The sequence below is a fragment of the Telmatherina bonti genome, assembly GCF_933228915.1.
Source record: "Telmatherina bonti genome assembly, chromosome: 3".
Taxonomy (NCBI): Eukaryota; Metazoa; Chordata; class Actinopteri; order Atheriniformes; family Telmatherinidae; genus Telmatherina; species Telmatherina bonti.
Window position 1 is genome coordinate 41,758,120 of NC_136621.1, and position 18,207 is coordinate 41,776,326.

At 53.5% G+C, this 18,207-nt stretch overlaps 1 protein-coding gene across 1 annotated transcript in view; it reads left to right on the top strand.

Annotated features, from left to right (window-relative positions):
- Positions 1–1,233: 1,233 nt before the first annotated feature.
- The window catches only part of LOC306774285 (uncharacterized protein), a gene marked incomplete at its 3' end in the record, with an annotated part of 19,031 nt that continues 2,057 nt past the window's right edge, over positions 1,234–18,207 (top strand). Inside the window, 14 exon segments of the mRNA XM_079264285.1 lie at positions 1,234–1,298; positions 9,848–9,992; positions 9,994–10,039; positions 11,652–11,786; positions 11,863–11,967; positions 12,185–12,235; positions 13,868–13,924; positions 13,999–14,091; positions 14,181–14,319; positions 15,539–15,666; positions 15,742–15,798; positions 16,272–16,343; positions 16,419–17,982; positions 18,030–18,143. Coding sequence (XP_079120411.1) covers positions 1,238–1,298; positions 9,848–9,992; positions 9,994–10,039; positions 11,652–11,786; positions 11,863–11,967; positions 12,185–12,235; positions 13,868–13,924; positions 13,999–14,091; positions 14,181–14,319; positions 15,539–15,666; positions 15,742–15,798; positions 16,272–16,343; positions 16,419–17,982; positions 18,030–18,143 — 2,767 coding nt within the window. The 5' untranslated portion in view covers positions 1,234–1,237.

Here is an 18,207-nt window from a genome sequence, read left to right on the forward strand (position 1 = left end):
CTACAAAATTGTCTCATAGACATAAAGACTTGGATGTCTAGAAATTTTCTCCTCATAAACTCAGATAAGACTGAAGTAATTCTCGTTGGATCTGAAAAACTCAGAGCTAAATTTTCCAGTTTTGTAATGAACCTGGATGGCATTACTTTAGCTTTCAGTGCTACAGTGAGAAACCTTGGAGTAATATTTGACCCTTACCTGTCCTTTGGCCCACATATTAAGCAGGTTACTAAAACAGCCCCCCCCCCCCAATAACAGTGTTGCATCATTAACATGTATGTCTCCTGTCTCAGCAGGTCTCCCTGGCCGGGAGTAGCAGTTCCTGTTGTCTGTTGTCTTTCTGTCCTCTTCCCCCCACACAGCAGAGGCAGATGGCTGCCTGTCCTGAGCCGGGTTCTGCCGGAGGTTTCCTTCCTGTTAAAAGGGAGTTTTTTCCTTCCCACTGTAGCCAGTGTGCTTGCTCAGGATGGGAGATTGAGTTGATCTCAACTCAATCTGTTGGTTTCCTTATATAGGCTGTTATGAATTGGCTTTCATTATGTTTTCCCCTCTGTCTGTAAAGCGTCTTGAAATGGCATTGCCGTGATTTGACGCTATATAAATAAAGTTGAATTGAATTGAGTTGAAACCAGCGTGTGTGTAGTTTTTAATTTGTTGTGTTTTTATGTGTAGCTTTTCAGTTAGTCGTTTTTTAATTTGTCGTTGTGTTCATTTGTAGTATTATTATTTTATTATTGTCATTTTCAATTTGCCATTGTGTTTATTTCATTTGTAGTTGTGGTTTTCACTTCACAGCCACGATTAGATCATTCTGCTTTATAAATATTGTCATATTTTTAATCATTGTTGTCATGTTCTATCAGATAGAAATGTCAGTGTGGTGTCTGTGTTTGTTTTGTATGTAAATACATCAGCAAGTCTTATTATTTGAGTCAGTTATGAACTATAATATAAAAGGACGAAGTCCAGTTATTCAGAATAAATTGATAATATTGGCTCCTGCAGATCAGATTTGGTGCTAATTGGAATAAATACTGAAAAACAAACCACCAGTAGAATAAAATATAACCTCTTTATCAGTAAAAATGTGTAAAAAAAATCCCTTTTTAAATATCATGAAAATATCGGTAAAACAGGAGGAATAGATGCTACATGCTAGGTGAAGCTAGCCAGAAGGGGCGGGGCTTCGGTGGCGCTTTAAGCCCGCGCTGCGTGACGTCAGAGCAGGTCAGGAAAGATGGCGGCGGAGGAGAGCAGGTTGAAGCAGCGGCGCCATAAAAACATAATTTTCTCACAAGGTAAGAAATATTCCTGCTTTTCGCGGTGATGCAGATCTGGTTGCCATGGTAGCGTATTTACGTCCCTTCTGGAGACGATGAACCGAGCCGCATCACCGTCCTGCCGCCGCGGAGGGATACACAGTCGGTACCTGGACCCGGATCAGGGACCGAACCGAAACGGGGGTGCCGGAGTCCCACTGCGCGTGCGGTACCGGAGTCCCGCTGCGCGTGCGGTGCCGCCTCAGAGCCGCTTCCAGACACCCCTCCCCTACCCCTCGCTGCACACTGCTGCAAAACATTGTAAATTGACGTAAAAACTGCGGTTAAAATGCTTCTTCACCGTCAGCTGGTCGCGTGCGGTGCTGGCCTCACGCGACAGATGACGTCATGAACACCTGTGGGTGTGACTTCAGCCTTCAGGAACCTGGCAGGTGGTTCTGGTTTAACATGTTGATCTTCTGGAAGGTTCCAGTTGAGTGTGGACCTGGTTCTGGTTCCAGGAAACTGGACCCGGGTGGACCTGGTGAGGGTTTGCAGCGATGGGGGGGTCTGCTGGAAGGTTCCATGGAGAAACCTGGAGAGTGGATCCGGTTCTGGTTCCAGGAACTGGACCCGGCACGGGTCAGGGTTCTGCTGGGAAGTCCTGGCGGTCCAGATGTGGACCTGGTCCTGCTGAGCAGTGTCCTGATGAAACCAGTTGGTTTGGTCCAGGTCTGACAGGTCTCCATCGGGTTGGTGCTACCGGACCGGACCCGGGGCGTCCTCGCCGTCTGCAGGACCGCGGGAGGCAACGAGGACGTGGAGGGTCCTGTAGAGCAGCCGTTTGATCCCAGCTGATGCAGACGGGAACTGGGCGGCGTGGAGGCAGAGTGGACGTACCCACACTCCTCTCTACTGGTCCCAGTGCTCAACAGGACCGAGTTCTAACTGGTGATGGTGGTTTCTGTGGAGTGGTGACCATCATCCCAGCAGGTGCTTCTAACTGGGAGAACTGGTCCCTGTGGGACCAGCTTCAGACCCGACGACTCGTTCAGAGCTGCGAGAGTTTCGTCTCCTTTCTTTTTTTTTTTTTTTGTCTTGTCCAGCATTTAAGCAAGCAGACTGATGTTCTGGATGCTGTGTTCTGCTGAGCAAATTTATTTTGCCAAGGGGAACTTTTGTAGATGTAATGATCCCCTTGTATTTCTTGATTCTTATTTTATTTTTCAATTTGTTCTGGATAAAAGCTTGTATTACAGAGTTTATGCTACTGGACCCGACCGGAAAGGACAGGAAAGGGGCAGAAAGAGAACAGAAAAGAGAACATAAAAAAAACAACAAAAAAAAAAACAAAAGAAAGAGATCAATGCATACATGTATATGCACATACATACCCACCTACATATATATGTATATACACTCGCACATACATTATATATATACATATATACATACATACATACATATACACATACATACACATGCATACACACACATGTACACATACATGCATACATAAAGATAGATATACATACATACATATACACATACATACACACACATATATATATATATATATATATATATATATATACATATATACACATATACATACTCACATACATACACATACACTCACACATATGCATACATATATACATATCCATACACATACATACATACACATACACATACACATAAGTACACACACATACCCACCCACACACATAAATATATACACCCACACAAGCCAACTCTAGATTCGTGGAGAACAAAACCGTTGACAATCAGGAGGACCAGAAACTAGCAAGTTAAGTCAAAAAGACAGAAAGAGAGGTACCTGCTGTTAGTGAATAAACTTGCTGGATGACTCAGTGACTGTGATACATGCAGAACATTCATGCAGAACATTTAGAGTGGAACGTGTTTAGAGAAGAGTGATCATGCCAATGTGACCCCGCCCGCCTAGGGCTAGAGGAAGGCCAGGAGAACCCAGAGACCCGGGTAACCGACAGTCACCCCCAGGTACAGATCCCAACCCCCCCACTCCAGAGCCAGCCATGCATCTGCCCAGGAGGTGGCGAAGGAGGTGCCCAACCAGAGTCCCCCGCAGTCAGGGGGAACAGGCCCCAGCAGGCCCAGGCCGGCAAGGGCCGATCCCGCCGGGCACCGGCCACCTAGGGCAGACAGAGCGCAGGCCCCAGGGCCCCAAGAGCCCGTGAGCAGCCCCCCGCCCCCGCAGGCAGAGGGCACAGCCCACACCGACGGAGGACCAGGATCCCCAGACCGCCACCCAGCGGCAGCCAGGTCGCACCCCAGCGCACCAGCTGCGCCCCCGGGTACAGGACACCACCCCCCCACCACCAAACCACACACACATATACATGCATACCCCGCCCCCCCCCCCCAACACGCACTCCCCTCACACATATACATGCATACCCCCCCCCCCCCCCAAACACGCACTCCCCTCTCAACCCCCATCCACACAACCCTCTGCAATCCATGCACATCATCCATCACATATACAACCCCACCCCACCTCTACTCACTCACCCATACCAAGTCACACAAACCCCAATCGCCCCCGCCCCCACACACGCTCACCCCCCCCCCCCACACACACACACGCTCACACCCCGCCACCCCATCCCTCTACTTCTACCCAACCACACATGCCCCACCAAACACCCCTCCACCACCCATAGCCCCCCTCCAAACTTCACCCTCACTCACACATCCCATTCCGCATATACACCCCCCCCTACACACACACACACACACACACACATACCCTCACTCCTCCAACACAGGCACACCCCAATACAACCCACGCGCCAACATACCCCTCCACACACACATCTACTCATCCTCACACATCCCTATCCCCTACCCACCTATATCCCTAACCCTAATCCCCCCCCCAGCCATCCCACCATCCATCTGTAACCCCATACACCCACTCCCACACATCCTCACCTCACCCCTCCATCATGTCCCATGTGAGATACCTCAGAGGGGGCAGAGGACAGGATGGCCCCGATCAGGGCCCCCATAATTACCGCCCACCACTCCCAGCGTCCCCCCCACCACCCCACAGATGCAGCCGACCCAGCACCCCCCCAGGGCCGGCGACAACCCTCCTACAGCCAGGCCAGCCCAGACTTAGGCCTAATGGACGGCACTCTTCCCCCACCCGTACCCCCCCCCAGTAAAGCCCCGAGAGCAGGGGCATGAGAAGACCCTATCGTCCCTGCCTCCCCCCCGCTTATGACTGATTGTGAAGTATGTATTAGTTGCAATTAAAACTGAGGGAATTGCCACGCGGTGTTGGGAGAGGGACCACCTAAGCAGCCCCGCCCACCATACACCGCACACCCCCCCCCTAATCATGTGAGTCGTCAGTGTTTTGGTGTTTGGTGTCTAAGTGTAATTAAAACTGGGAGGTGAGCCGAGGCTGGGTGCAGCGATCAAGACCACCTTGATGGCCTTTCTCACCGCCCAGCGCCACGTGCACACCTCCCAATACCCTGCCTGTGTGTGATGGGGGGCGGGGAGGAAGAGGGGTCGAGGGATTTAAGTCTGGAGGAAAGTGAGCTGCCAGCAGCACTAGGCATGCCCCCTACTCCCAGGGCCCCCCAAGGACCAGGACAAGCCGGGGACAGCCATCCCCGTAACCAGAGCCTTCGGCGACTCTAACCAGAGAGTCATCACTGACCCAAGAGGGGACCAACCCACCACATGCAGAAGGGGGGCACGAGGACAAAGAGGAGGCGGGGCGGCAGAAGGGGAATCCCAGACCGATTGTCCACCGCCCCCTCACTCACAGAGGACACCCCCACCTGGGGACATGAAGTCCCCCCTTGTCCACACATCGGCACCTCACACTGTCTCAGCACACACCTACAGCCACACACACACACACTTCCGGACACATTCAGGTCCACCCAGCCACCCGTTCAGCCGACCCTTAAAACCATCCTCCTGACCCCCACGTCACATCCAAATCTCCCCCCCCCCCATCCATCATATCTACACTTATCCACCAACCTACCACACACATGCACCACCCACTCCCCCATACATACACCCCTGCCCCCCCCACACACACACAGACAGCACGCCCCCCCTCCCCCCTCCTCCCCCCCCATACACACACCCGTATACATGCACCACCCACTCCCCCATACATACACCCCTGCCCCCCCCCCCACACACACACACAGACAGCACGCCCCCCCTCCCCCCTCCTCCCCCCCCCCCCCACACACACACCCGTATACATGCACCACCGCCACTCCCCACATACACGCATCACCCCACTCCCCTACACACACAGCACTACCCCCCCCACAGACACCACGACACCCCCCCCACACACGCATCATCACACTTCCCCACCCACACACATCCACATACCTATGTACCGCCACCAGTCCTCAACGCACACCCCCTACACACATCCCTCCATACACACTCACATCCCATCCACACTATCAAACACCCCCCACTCAACAAGTCCCAGGGTCGCAACCAGGCACCAGAGCACGTACCTGCCCGCCGCCGCAGCGGCAGGTCCAGGTCAGCCCAGCCCCCCCCCGGCACAAGCCGACCCCCCACCCCCAAGAGACAGGGGACAACCCCGGGCACCGGAGCCCGGGACCCCGCCCAGCCCACCCCACGGCGGCACAGGCGCCCGTTACGGAGTCACGCCCGCCAACCCATCCCCCGCCAGCGACCCCGCCCCGCCGCTGCGCGGCAACTCCAGCCGCTGGCCCATCCAGGTCCACAGTAGGGCTAGAAACCTAGCCACTCCAGCAATGGAGCAGTCAAAATCCCCCCCCAGGAGCCCACCACAGACCCACAGCCCCCAGAGAACCCCAACCGGCCACCAACCCCGAGCGCAATAAGGTCACATTCTCCCCCCATACTAAGTGATGGAGCTGATCACAGGGGACCAGAGGGAATAAAGTTCAGCCGACTGATCTCTTGAGGAGGCAGACATCATCTCGACACTGATGTGATCTAATAAGAGATTTCTGAACTGCTGGATACACAGACTTTGTTTGCTTTTCCAGTTTAGAAGGATAGTTTTCTTTGCGATACATAAACTGGTGAGGATTAAGTTTGCAGAATTAAATTCTATGTTAATTTCACCCAAGTGACCCAGTAGGCCCAGTTTGGGGTTTGTAGGGATGTTACATTTGAAGCAATTTGACAGATCTTTACATACCTGAAACCAGAATTCCTGGACAGGTGGGCAAGACCACAAAGCATGGTAGTAGCTGTCAGTCGTGTTGCCAGTGCAGTGTGGACAGATGTTTGATTGTGACAGACCCATCCTGAACATCCTGTGTCCTGTATAATGAGTTCTATGCAGAATTTTAAATTGTATTAGTTGCATGTTTGAATTCTTAGTCATTGTAAATGTATTTGAACAGATTTGTGACCATTCATTTTGGTCAAAGTTACTGGATAAGTCTGCTTCCCATTTAGAAGTTGGGAGACATATGGAATCGTCTAGCTTTGATAGTAATCTATATATTTTGGATAACAGTTTCGGGGCATTGAGATTTAAGAATTCTGCAGCCCTGATAGGTAGCTGCAAGTTTAATTGATCAGGGGTGTATTTCTTACCTATAATAGAGTTAAGTTGGTGGTATTCTAAGAATTTTGTGCTGCTGATTTCATATCGTGAAGTAATTGTATCAAAAGGGAGAAAGTTCCCATTTTCTATTAAATGTTCTAACTGTTTTATTCCTTTATTCTTCCACTGAGGGAAGTTTATCATTTTCCGGTTTTGCTGGATGTCGGGATTGTTCCAAATAGGTGTAAGTTTGCATGGAATAAGCAAGGATTTGGTTAGTTTAAGAAATTCCCACCAGGCCATTAGTGAGGAGCTGATATTAATGCTTTTAAAGCATTTTTGGCGTTTGACAGCTGTGCTGATAAATGGCAGGTCTGAAATTGCCATATCCTCACACATAGCTTCTTCTATATTAAGCCATGGTTCATCTAGATAGCTAGGTTTAAGCCATTTAGAGATGTATTGTAGTCTATTGCTTATAAAGTAATTTTGGAAATTAGGCAAGTCTAAGCCACCGCTATCTTTAGTCTTCTGGAGTGTTTTTAGACTAATCCGTGGTGGTTTGTCTTTCCAGAGAAATCTAGTAACATTAGAGTCCAGTGATTTAAACCAGGTGGAGGGAGGTTTAATGGGGATCATTGAAAACAGATAATTGATTTTAGGTAGAATCATCATTTTTATAGTTGCAACTCTTCCCATTAGTGATATGGGTAAAGATTTCCACCGTGTGAGATCGTCCTCAATTGTTTTTAGTAGAGGGACATAATTTAGCTTTATAAGGTCTGACAGTCTGGGTGAGATGTTTATTCCCAAGTATCTAATATCTCCTGACTGTAAAGCAGTGTCAGGAGTATTATGGAAGGAACAGTTGATGGGTAGAACGGTGGTTTTAGACCAATTAATGGAATATTCAGAAATTGATGAGAATTTATTGATGAGTGGGATTGTCTGACAGATGGATGATTGTGAATTTTGAAGGAAAAGTAAAACATCATCAGCATAAAGACTGGTCTTATGCTCCATATTTCTACAGTTAATGCCTTTAATGTCTTTGTTTTGTCTAATGCTAGCTGCTAAGGGTTCAATAAAGATTGCAAAAAGTGAGGGGGAGAGTGGACAGCCTTGTCTGGTGCCTCTCTGCAATCTGAAGCTGTGAGAAGTTTGATCATTTGTCCTGACGCATGCATTTGGATTGCTATACAGTATCTTTATCCAGTCGATAAACGATGAGCCAAACCCGAATTTTCTTAATGTTGCAAATAAGAATTTCCAGTTCACCCTGTCAAATGCTTTTTCAGCATCTAGAGAGATTATTGTAGTTTCCAGGTTATGTATGGTGGCATAATCAATTAGATTTATTAGTCTGTGCGTATTAGTGGTGGAATGTCGTCCCTTGATAAATCCTGTTTGATCAGGATGTATGATAAGTGGAGTTATTTTTTCTAGTCTTGTAGCAAGCACTTTACTGATTATTTTAAGATCTACGTTCATTAGTGATATTGGACGATAACTTTTCGTCTCCTTTCTGCTGCAGTTTGTTCCGGGTCAGAGGTTCCTCGCCACCAGAACGCAGAGTCCGACTGCTGGTCAGACGTGGCGTTTCCACGGTAACATGATGTTTCCGCTGTCAGATTCTGAGGCTGAAATGATGAAATATGAATGTATGAACAGATATAGCAGCAGTTTGTAGAAATAACACACATAGATCAGCAGTGACCTTTTCTCATCTGAAACACACACACACACACACACACTGTTTCCACACGTCTTCCTGCTACTATCTACCTGCTGTCCTCACTGCAGCACCTCCACCTCAGCTGCATCCCAAACGTCTTCTTGGCTTTATTCCAGCCATAGAGGATCATTATTTGGAGGGTCACATGACCAGCTGGAGGGTCACATGACCGCCCCGGTGGAGTTAAACGGGTCTTTGAGCTGTTTGCTGCATGGATGATGGGAAATGGATCATGTGACTCTTCCCATCAGCTGATCTGGACTGTGGGGAACTACTTTTCCTCAGGCGGGACGAGTGCAGCCCAGTCTGGAAAACTGGATCTGTTGTCATGGTAACAGCCTGGTCAGTAGCTCGCTGACGGTTCATCGCCGCATGCTGAGCGTGCACGTGACCTGCTTCTGTCGCCACAGTCTGGCTGCTCAGCCTGATCAGCTGATCTGAGTGCGTCACATGATGTCGTCACTCCCTCTCTTCTGTCTCTGGTCTCTACCCATCGGTACTCTGGACGGTTTGATGTCCGTGGCGTTGACCCGCCACAGGGTTGGTCCTCGTCTACGTGAACTTACAGACGGCTGAGAGGGAACAAGCCGACCTCGTGCTCGCTGTTGGCCTCCAGCGACGGTCGCTTCGCCCTGATGTCCGCCTGTAGAAGCTGCCGTCAGCTCAGTCTGCGGTGCTTCATGTGCCGACTTGTTGCTGAGAGACATGTTCCTCTGGGTGAAGTGGTTCCTCGTCCTGATAGTAGTCTATACATTCTGTCATCATGATCAATAAGAAATATAGTTAGACCCCTCAGTTTACTGTAAATCTGTAAAAACTCTGACCAATCCAAACGTTCCGACCCAAATGGAGTTGTTCATTTCTTAGATGTCGTAGCTTCTTCTCCCGGCTCCCCTCCTCCCCCTCCAGCAGTCTGAACACGCTGGTGAACCCAGCTTCGGTCTTCCTGACTGAAACTAGAGGAAAGTGGGGATTTATTCCCTCCCAGCCAAACGGAGCCCGCTGGATGCTGCTGGTGGGACGGAGCTGCTCCGGTGGCGTGTAAACTATGTGGTCATCAGGTAGCATGTAGCTCTGTAAACGCTGCAACGGGGAACCATGAGGACGCCGTCTTTCCTCCTCCCCGCTGTCCTCCTGACATGTTAAATGTCTCCGTGTGCAGAGTGACGTGTTCAGCTACACGCGTGTGGAAGGCTGCTGTTAACATGTTTCATCCACATCCTCCTGCGGAGGAACTCCAGGTTTTAAACACAGCTTTCCCTGCAGGAGGTCACGGGTCGGACGTGGGTTCATCCCGGCTGGGATACGAAGAGGAGGAGGATGATGATCTGCTGGACGAAGAGGAGGATGTGGCCCGGCCGGTGCAGGTCGTGGTGGCGGACGAGGAGGAGCACTCCTTCCGCCTGCAGGAGGCGCAGCTTCCTGCTGGACTTCATGCTGCGCTACATGTACAAGCAGGTAAGCTAGCAGCCATGGTTCCTCCTGACGAGTCTGTCGATCATTTATCCCTGCAGGAAACATTTCACCTCTGCTGGTCTGGTCCGGTCCGGTTCGTCCTTCCGGTTCGCACTGGGGGTTCAGGCGGGTCGAACTGGAAGTGTTTCTGATGCACAGTTAATTGATAAAAAATCGCGATCTTGATTCATCCTTCATACGATCTCATTCTCAAATGATGACAGTTTTAAAAAAAAACCCCACAAATGTCCCGTATTTTGAACTGGGACATCACCTGCATGAAAACAAGCGCTCCCTCTTTCTCCCCCAACAAACGGCGGATCCTTACACCACGTGACGCAGATGCTGGCGACTTTTACTGGAGTTATTGGAGACGTAAGTAAAGGTTGTGTGTGTAAGAGAAGACAAGAGAGACATTTACTGTTTTTATGTTCAGCTGTTGAGAAGTCGATGTGCCGGGAAAACGTGCAATAAATATTTATATTGGAAAAAAATCCTGATTCTCATTTTATCCAGAGTCGTGCAGCAATTGCTTGCAGAAAACCGAGCGTTTGTTTGGTCCATACAGCAGCACAGTGCCGTCCGCAGCTCGCCGTCCGCAGCTCGCCGTCTCATGTCGCCAAGCCGAGTCAGGACATTCAGACTTCCTGCAGGGTCCATAAAACTCCTAAATTCAGTCCAGTCTTCATGTTTTCCTCCCAGTAGCTTCTTGCTGGTTTCCAGTTTCCCAGCTGGAACGTGGTGAAGCGCTACTGGAAGGTCTGGTTGAAGTCCAGAACTCTGCAGTCGCTCTTTACTTCCCGCGACGTTTCGGCGTCACCGCCAGTCTTTCTGATTGGCTGGCGGTGCGTTCAGGGTGTTTCTTGGAGCTCTGAGCGGTGGGCGGTAGGGACGCCATCACAGCATCGTCACGTTGCCAATAGAGTCGGCATCTCCAGATGAAAGAAGATGCCAACAGAAGTTACAGAAAAACGTCAGGTGGTCGTGCCGCCTTCTTTAAATCTGGAAACTTGCTGGACGGACGGACGGACGGATGGACGGATGATGGACGGACGGATGATGGACGGACGGATGATGGACGGACGGATGATGGACGGACGGATGGATGGACGGACGGATGGATGGACGGATGGACGGACGGATGGACGGACGGACGGGGATGGATGGACGGATGGATGGACGGATGGACGGATGGATGGACGGATGGATGGACGGATGGATGGACAGATGGACGGACGGACGGATGGACGGATGGATGGACGGATGGATGGACGGATGGATGGACGGATGGATGGACAGATGGACGGACGGACGGATGGATGGATGGATGGATGGACGGACGGATGGATTAGAACTTGGGACGGCGGCGGTCAGAGCTCGCGGCAGACATGAGGAAAGACTGAAGCATTTTATGGCAGCGGACGTTTGTGCTTGACGGCGAAGGGGTGTGTCTACATGTGTGTGTGTGTCTACATGTGTGTGTGTCTACATGCGTGTGCGTGTCTACATGCGTGCGTCTACATACGTGTGCAAACTGTGTCTTGGTGGTAGATTTTCTCTCCTTACACCTGTAAGTAACACGGATGTTGTGGTGACCTGGCGTACCGTGTTCCAGTCGGCAGCTGCGTGGGTTGGCGGCGAGGACGAGCCCCTGACCGGCTTCTCCTGGCGGGGCGGCTGCGAGCGGGAGACCACAGGCATCCTGGCCTGGAGCGAGGTGTTTGTGGTGGAGAAGGCCGACGGCAGCAGGGTGGGTTCTGCGCTCGCTGCAGACGTACCAACGCAGGAGGCGTGTTGGACTGATGTGTTTCCGTCTGAAACCGCAGGTCGCCGTCTTGTTGATGGACACCCAGGGAGCGTTCGACAGCCAGTCCACCATCAAAGATTGTGCCACCCTGTTTGCTCTGAGCACCATGACCAGCTCTGTGCAGGTGAGATGTAGGACCAGCTTACTTTCAGGATGAGAGCACACCTGTAGATCATGACGATGTTTATAAACTGGTTTTAATGGCCTGTGGCATCCTGAGAAACCAGTCAGCTGGACCCGTCAGGCCAGCAAGAGGTTTTGTCAGCATGTCGCCGAAATGAGGCGGAAACAGAGTTTTAATGGGTTTACACGGGTTTGGTTGATGCTTTGCTTTGTTTCAGGTCTACAACCTGTCCCAGAACGTCCAGGAGGACGACCTCCAGCACCTCCAGGTCTGAAAATTGTTTTAATTGTTAAGCTCTGCTTCACCAGAGCCCGTTAACACGTAGCAGAGCATGAGATGCTAACACGAGGCAGAGCATGAGATGCTAACACGAGGCAGAGCATGAGATGCTAACACGTGGCAGAGCATGAGATGCTAACACGTGGCAGAGCATGAGATGCTAACACGTAGCAGAGCATGAGATGCTAACACGTAGCAGAGCATGAGATGCTAACACGTAGCAGAGCATGAGATGCTAACACGTGGCAGAGCATGAGATGCTAACACGTGGCAGAGCATGAGATGCTAACACGTAGCAGAGCATGAGATGCTAACACGTAGCAGAGCATGAGATGCTAACACGTAGCAGAGCATGAGATGCTAACACGTAGCAGAGCATGAGATGCTAACACGTAGCAGAGCATGAGATGCTAACACGTAGCAGAGCATGAGATGCTAACACGTAGCAGAGCATGAGATGCTAACACGAGGCAGAGCATGAGATGCTAACACGAGGCAGAGCATGAGATGCTAACACGAGGCAGAGCATGAGATGCTAACACGTAGCAGAGCATGAGATGCTAACACGTAGCAGAGCATGAGATGCTAACACGTAGCAGAGCATGAGATGCTAACACGTGGCAGAGCATGAGATGCTAACACGTGGCAGAGCATGAGATGCTAACACGAGGCAGAGCATGAGATGCTAACACGAGGCAGAGCATGAGATGCTAACACGTAGCAGAGCATGAGATGCTAACACGTAGCAGAGCATGAGATGCTAACACGAGGCAGAGCATGAGATGCTAACACGTAGCAGAGCATGAGATGCTAACACGTGGCAGAGCATGAGATGCTAACACGAGGCAGAGCATGAGATGCTAACACGTGGCAGAGCATGAGATGCTAACACGTGGCAGAGCATGAGATGCTAACACGAGGCAGAGCATGAGATGCTAACACGTGGCAGAGCATGAGATGCTAACACGAGGCAGAGCATGAGATGCTAACACGAGGCAGAGCATGAGATGCTAACACGAGGCAGAGCATGAGATGCTAACACGAGGCAGAGCATGAGATGCTAACACGAGGCAGAGCATGAGATGCTAACACGAGGCAGAGCATGAGATGCTAACACGAGGCAGAGCATGAGATGCTAACACGAGGCAGAGCATGAGATGCTAACACGAGGCAGAGCATGAGATGCTAACACGAGGCAGAGCATGAGATGCTAACACGTAGCGGAGCACCAAACATAGTTCCGACAGAAACCACGAAGGGTATCTCCGACCCCCGCTGTATCCATGGCAACAGAAACCATGTTGATGAGCTGAAGAGGATGCAGAGCAGAAATGGAGGAAATTTAGTGAAATGTGAGATTTGTAGCGATGTAAGGAAATGAAATCAAAGTTCTGACGAGGACACGGAAGGAATGCAGAGAGACGCGCCTGCAGGAACATCGCTAAGTTAGCAGAAATCTAACGGTGCTTTTCCCCGTAAACATCCGCCTGTTACCAGCGAGACTTCATCCATATTTAATTTCATTCCAGATCCAGAAGTTCTGGTTCTGTTCTGTGTGTTCAGGCAGAGGCTGCTTCAGGTCTGCTGCTGCTGAAGCTAACAGGCTGCTTTCTCTCCTCAGCTCTTCACCGAGTATGGACGGCTCGCCATGGAGGAGGTCTACGAGAAGCCTTTCCAGGTCGGTCGCCGTGCGTTTATCTTCATACACGCTGATGAAAAGGTGAATCCGGTTAAACTGCCGTCTCCTTTCAGTCGCTGATGTTTCTCATCCGGGACTGGAGCTACCCGTACGAGCATCCGTACGGTCTGGAAGGAGGACGCAGCTTCCTGGAGAAACGGCTGCAGGTGGGAACCCGCCAACCCGCTTGGTTTAAAGGGGAAATGTGACTTTTCTGCCTGACGGTAATGGATCTACGGCGTTTTATGACCTTCAGGTGAAACAGAACCAACACGAGGAGCTGCAAAATGTCCGCCAGCACATTCACTCCTGCTTCTCTAACATCAGCTGCTTCCTGCTCCCCCATCCTGGCCTGAAGGTGGCCACCAGCCCCCAGTTCGACGGCCGGCTCAAAGGTAAACGCTCGGCGAGGAAGTCTGCCATGTTCTGCTCCAATTAATTAATGGATTAAACATGCATTACATGCATTAAATATGGTGGGCGTGGGCCCCTGGTGGGCGTGGGCCCAAGGTGGGCGTGCGCCCCTGTATGCCCCTTGTGGGCGTGGGCCCCTGTAGGCCCCTGGTGGGCGTGGGCCCAAGGTGGGCGTGCGCCCCTGTAGGCCCCTGGTGGGCGTGGGCCCCTGGTGGGCGCGCGCCCCTGTAGGCCCCTGGTGGGCGCGCGCCCCTGTAGGCCCCTGGTGGGCGTGGGCCCCTGGTGGGCGTGGGCCCCTGTAGGCCCCTGGTGGGCGTGGGCCCCTGGTGGGCATGCGCCCCTGTAGGCCCCTGGTGGGCATGGGCCCTTGGTGGGTGTGGGCCCCTGGTGGACATGGGCCCCTGGTGGGTGTGGGCCCCTGGTGGGCATGGGCCCCTGGTGGGTGTGACCATAATGCCCATCGGATAATGTGCCCTTGCCGCTAGATGCCAACATCAGCATCTTAGGACCAGCAGTGTGTAACTGGGACGGTCATGTGACCCACCAGCTGGTCATGTGACCCTCCAGCTGGACATGTGACCCTCCAGCTTGTCTACGGAGGTTTTCCAGCGTTTCTTTACAATCCAGACACAACATGTAGTGTTTATTCAGAGACTCTAGATGGTAAATCCACCATTATTTATCACATCTTCATCACCATCACCACCATGTTGCTAAGAGACCTCTATTTTCACCTGGACATGATGATGAAGACACTTCCTGTCAGACTTTCCACCAATCAGAGAGCTTAAACTGACGGTAACGTCCAATCAGGAGCAGCCAAAGATCAACAAGTGATGAGAAAAGCAGGAAAATAATGATCCTCTTTGGCTGGAATAAAGCCAGGAAGCGGAAAGCAGCTCAGACGGTTGTGATGCTGCCCCCCGGTGGCAGCAGGGTGTAACTGAAGCTGTAAAACTGAGGAGGAGTAGGAGGAAGATGGCAGTCCACCCACAGGCCTCATCAGGATGGGCAGAATTCTCACTCAGAAACGATCAATAGGACTGATCAGGATATGGACGGATTTTTACCTGGCAGCAGGTGTGAGATGAAGAACCGTCAGGTTCTGCTTCAGAACCGGCTCCATCAGGCCCCGCCTCCTGGTCCGTGTTGTACGCCGTGACCCGCCTTACGACTACACCAGCTCCTCTCTGCTTTCAGATATTGACGAGGAGTTCCAGAAGCAGCTGGTGAAGCTCATCCCGGCTCTGCTGTCTCCAGAGAAGCTGGTGGAGAAGGAGATCGGAGGAGTTAAGATCACCTGCAGGGACCTGCTGCACTACTTCAAGGTGAGTTTCCCGCCGCAGCGTCGCTGCTGTCTGCCGACGGAGAGCCGCTTGTCCTCACCTCTGTCCTGCTTCCAGGCCTACATGAAGATCTACCAGGGAGAGGAACTTCCTCACCCCAAGTCCATGCTGCAGGTCAGTCCCGCCCCCTTCAGGTTCACCCGCCGACACGGCAAATCGGCTTCATTCAGAGGTTCGACCTCATCCTGCCTGCTTGCATTCCTCATCCCGTCATACGCCGCCGATCTGGTGGAGGGGGGGGGTATCTGACGGGGGGGGGGGGGGGGGGGGGGGGGCTGGGGGCGTGTATCTGATGGAGGGGGGGCTGGGGGCGTGTATCTGATGGAGGGGGGGCTGGGGGCGTGTATCTGATGGAGGGGGGGCTGGGGGCGTGTATCTGATGGAGGGGGGGCTGGGGGCGTGTATCTGATGGAGGGGGGGCTGGGGGCGTGTATCTGTGGCGTTTGTGGGAGAACCCAGCTGTTGGTCTGGAGGCCAGTTGGCCCCCCAGCTCAGACCACCGCGCCCCCCAGTCGGGGGGTCGAATTGCTCTCACATGATGGAGAAATACGAGCCGTCACTGAAAGCGCGTTCTCCTTGTTACCTAGGCAACAGCTGAAGCCAATAACCTGGCGGCCGTGGCGGGAGCCAAAGACGTGTACAGCCGCAGCATGGAGCAGGTGAGGCGGAGTCTGGTGGGCGGGGCCACTGCTCCTGAACGCCTTTTCACGCCGTCTTCTGTATCCTGGTCTCAGATCTGTGGAGGAGACAAACCCTATATTTCTCCGGCAGAGCTGCAGCGGCGCCACGGCGAGCTGCGGCAGTCCTCTGTGCGACATTTCCGCGGCGTCAAGAAGATGGGCGGCGAGGATTTCTGCCGGCGCTACCAGGAGCAGCTGGAGGCGGAGCTGGAAGAAGCCTACGCAAACTTCAGCAAGCACAACGACGGCAAGAACATCTTCTACGCCGCGCGGACGCCCGCCACGCTGTTCGCCGTCATGTTCGTCATGTACGTGGCGTCGCTGGTCACCGGCTTCCTGGGCGTCCGCTCCGTGGCCGTGCTGTGTAACCTGGTGATGGGAGTCGCGCTCGCATCGCTCTGCGTCTGGGCTTACGTCAAATACTCCGGAGAGTTCCGAGAAGTTGGAGGCGCCATCGACAAGGTGGCGGAGACGCTGTGGGAACAGGTGAGTCTGTCAGCAGGTTGGACCCGATCCGACCGGCTCCGGGGGGGGCCGGTCCCAGACCGCGTCACTCAGGTCCCCGAACGCTTCGGGACCCGAGTCCTGCCGGCAGGTCCCCGAACGCTTCGGGACCCGAGTCCTGCCGGCAGGTCCCCGGACGCTTCGGGACCCGAGTCCTGCCGGCAGGTCCCCGAACGCTTCGGGACCCGAGTCCTGCCGGCAGGTCCCCGAACGCTTCGGGACCCGAGTCCTGCCGGCAGGTCCCCGAACGCTTCGGGACCCGAGTCCTGCCGGCAGGTCCCCGAACGCTTCGGGACCCGAGTCCTGCCGGCAGGTCCCCGAACGCTTCGGGACCCGAGTCCTGCCGGCAGGTCCCCGAACGCTTCGGGACCCGAGTCCTGCCGGCAGGTCCCCGGACGCTTCGGGACCCGAGTCCTGCCGGCAGGTCCCCGAACGCTTCGGGACCCGAGTCCTGCCGGCAGGTCCCCGGACGCTTCGGGACCCGAGTCCTGCCGGCAGGTCCCCGAACGCTTCGGGACCCGAGTCCTGCCGGCAGGTCCCCGGACGCTTCGGGACCCGAGTCCTGCCGGCAGGTCCCCGAACGCTTCGGGACCCGAGTCCTACCGGCAGGTCCCCGAACGCTTCGGGACCCGAGTCCTGCCGGCAGGTCCCCGGACGCTTCGGGACCCGAGTCCTGCCGGCAGGTCCCCGGACGCTTCGGGACCCGAGTCCTGCCGGCAGGTCCCCGAACGCTTCGGGACCCGAGTCCTGCCGGCAGGTCCCCGAACGCTTCGGGACCCGAGTCCTGCCGGCAGGTCCCCGAACGCTTCGGGACCCGAGTCCTGCCGGCAGGTCCCCGGACGCTTCGGGACCCGAGTCCTGCCGGCAGGTCCCCGGACGCTTCGGGACCCGAGTCCTGCCGGCAGGTCCCCGAACGCTTCGGGACCCGAGTCCTGCCGGCAGGTCCCCGGACGCTTCGGGACCCGAGTCCTGCCGGCAGGTCCCCGAACGCTTCGGGACCCGAGTCCTGCCGGCAGGTCCCCGAACGCTTCGGGACCCGAGTCCTGCCGGCAGGTCCCCGAACGCTTCGGGACCCGAGTCCTGCCGGCAGGTCCCCGAACGCTTCGGGACCCGAGTCAGACCTGCTTCTAACCCTCCGTCTGTTTCCCTCCATGCTTCCAGAGGACTCCTCAAAAGGTGAGATGTTCATGCTGGACCTGATGGCGTCTCGCCGTCTCGCCGCGCAGACGCCTGGTAAACCAGGAACGTCTGCAGCTCGTAGATACGCAGCGAGCGGTGAGACGGGGGACGGATCGTCCAATCAGAACGCCGTCTGCTGGTTGAAAAGTTTTGAGTTGAA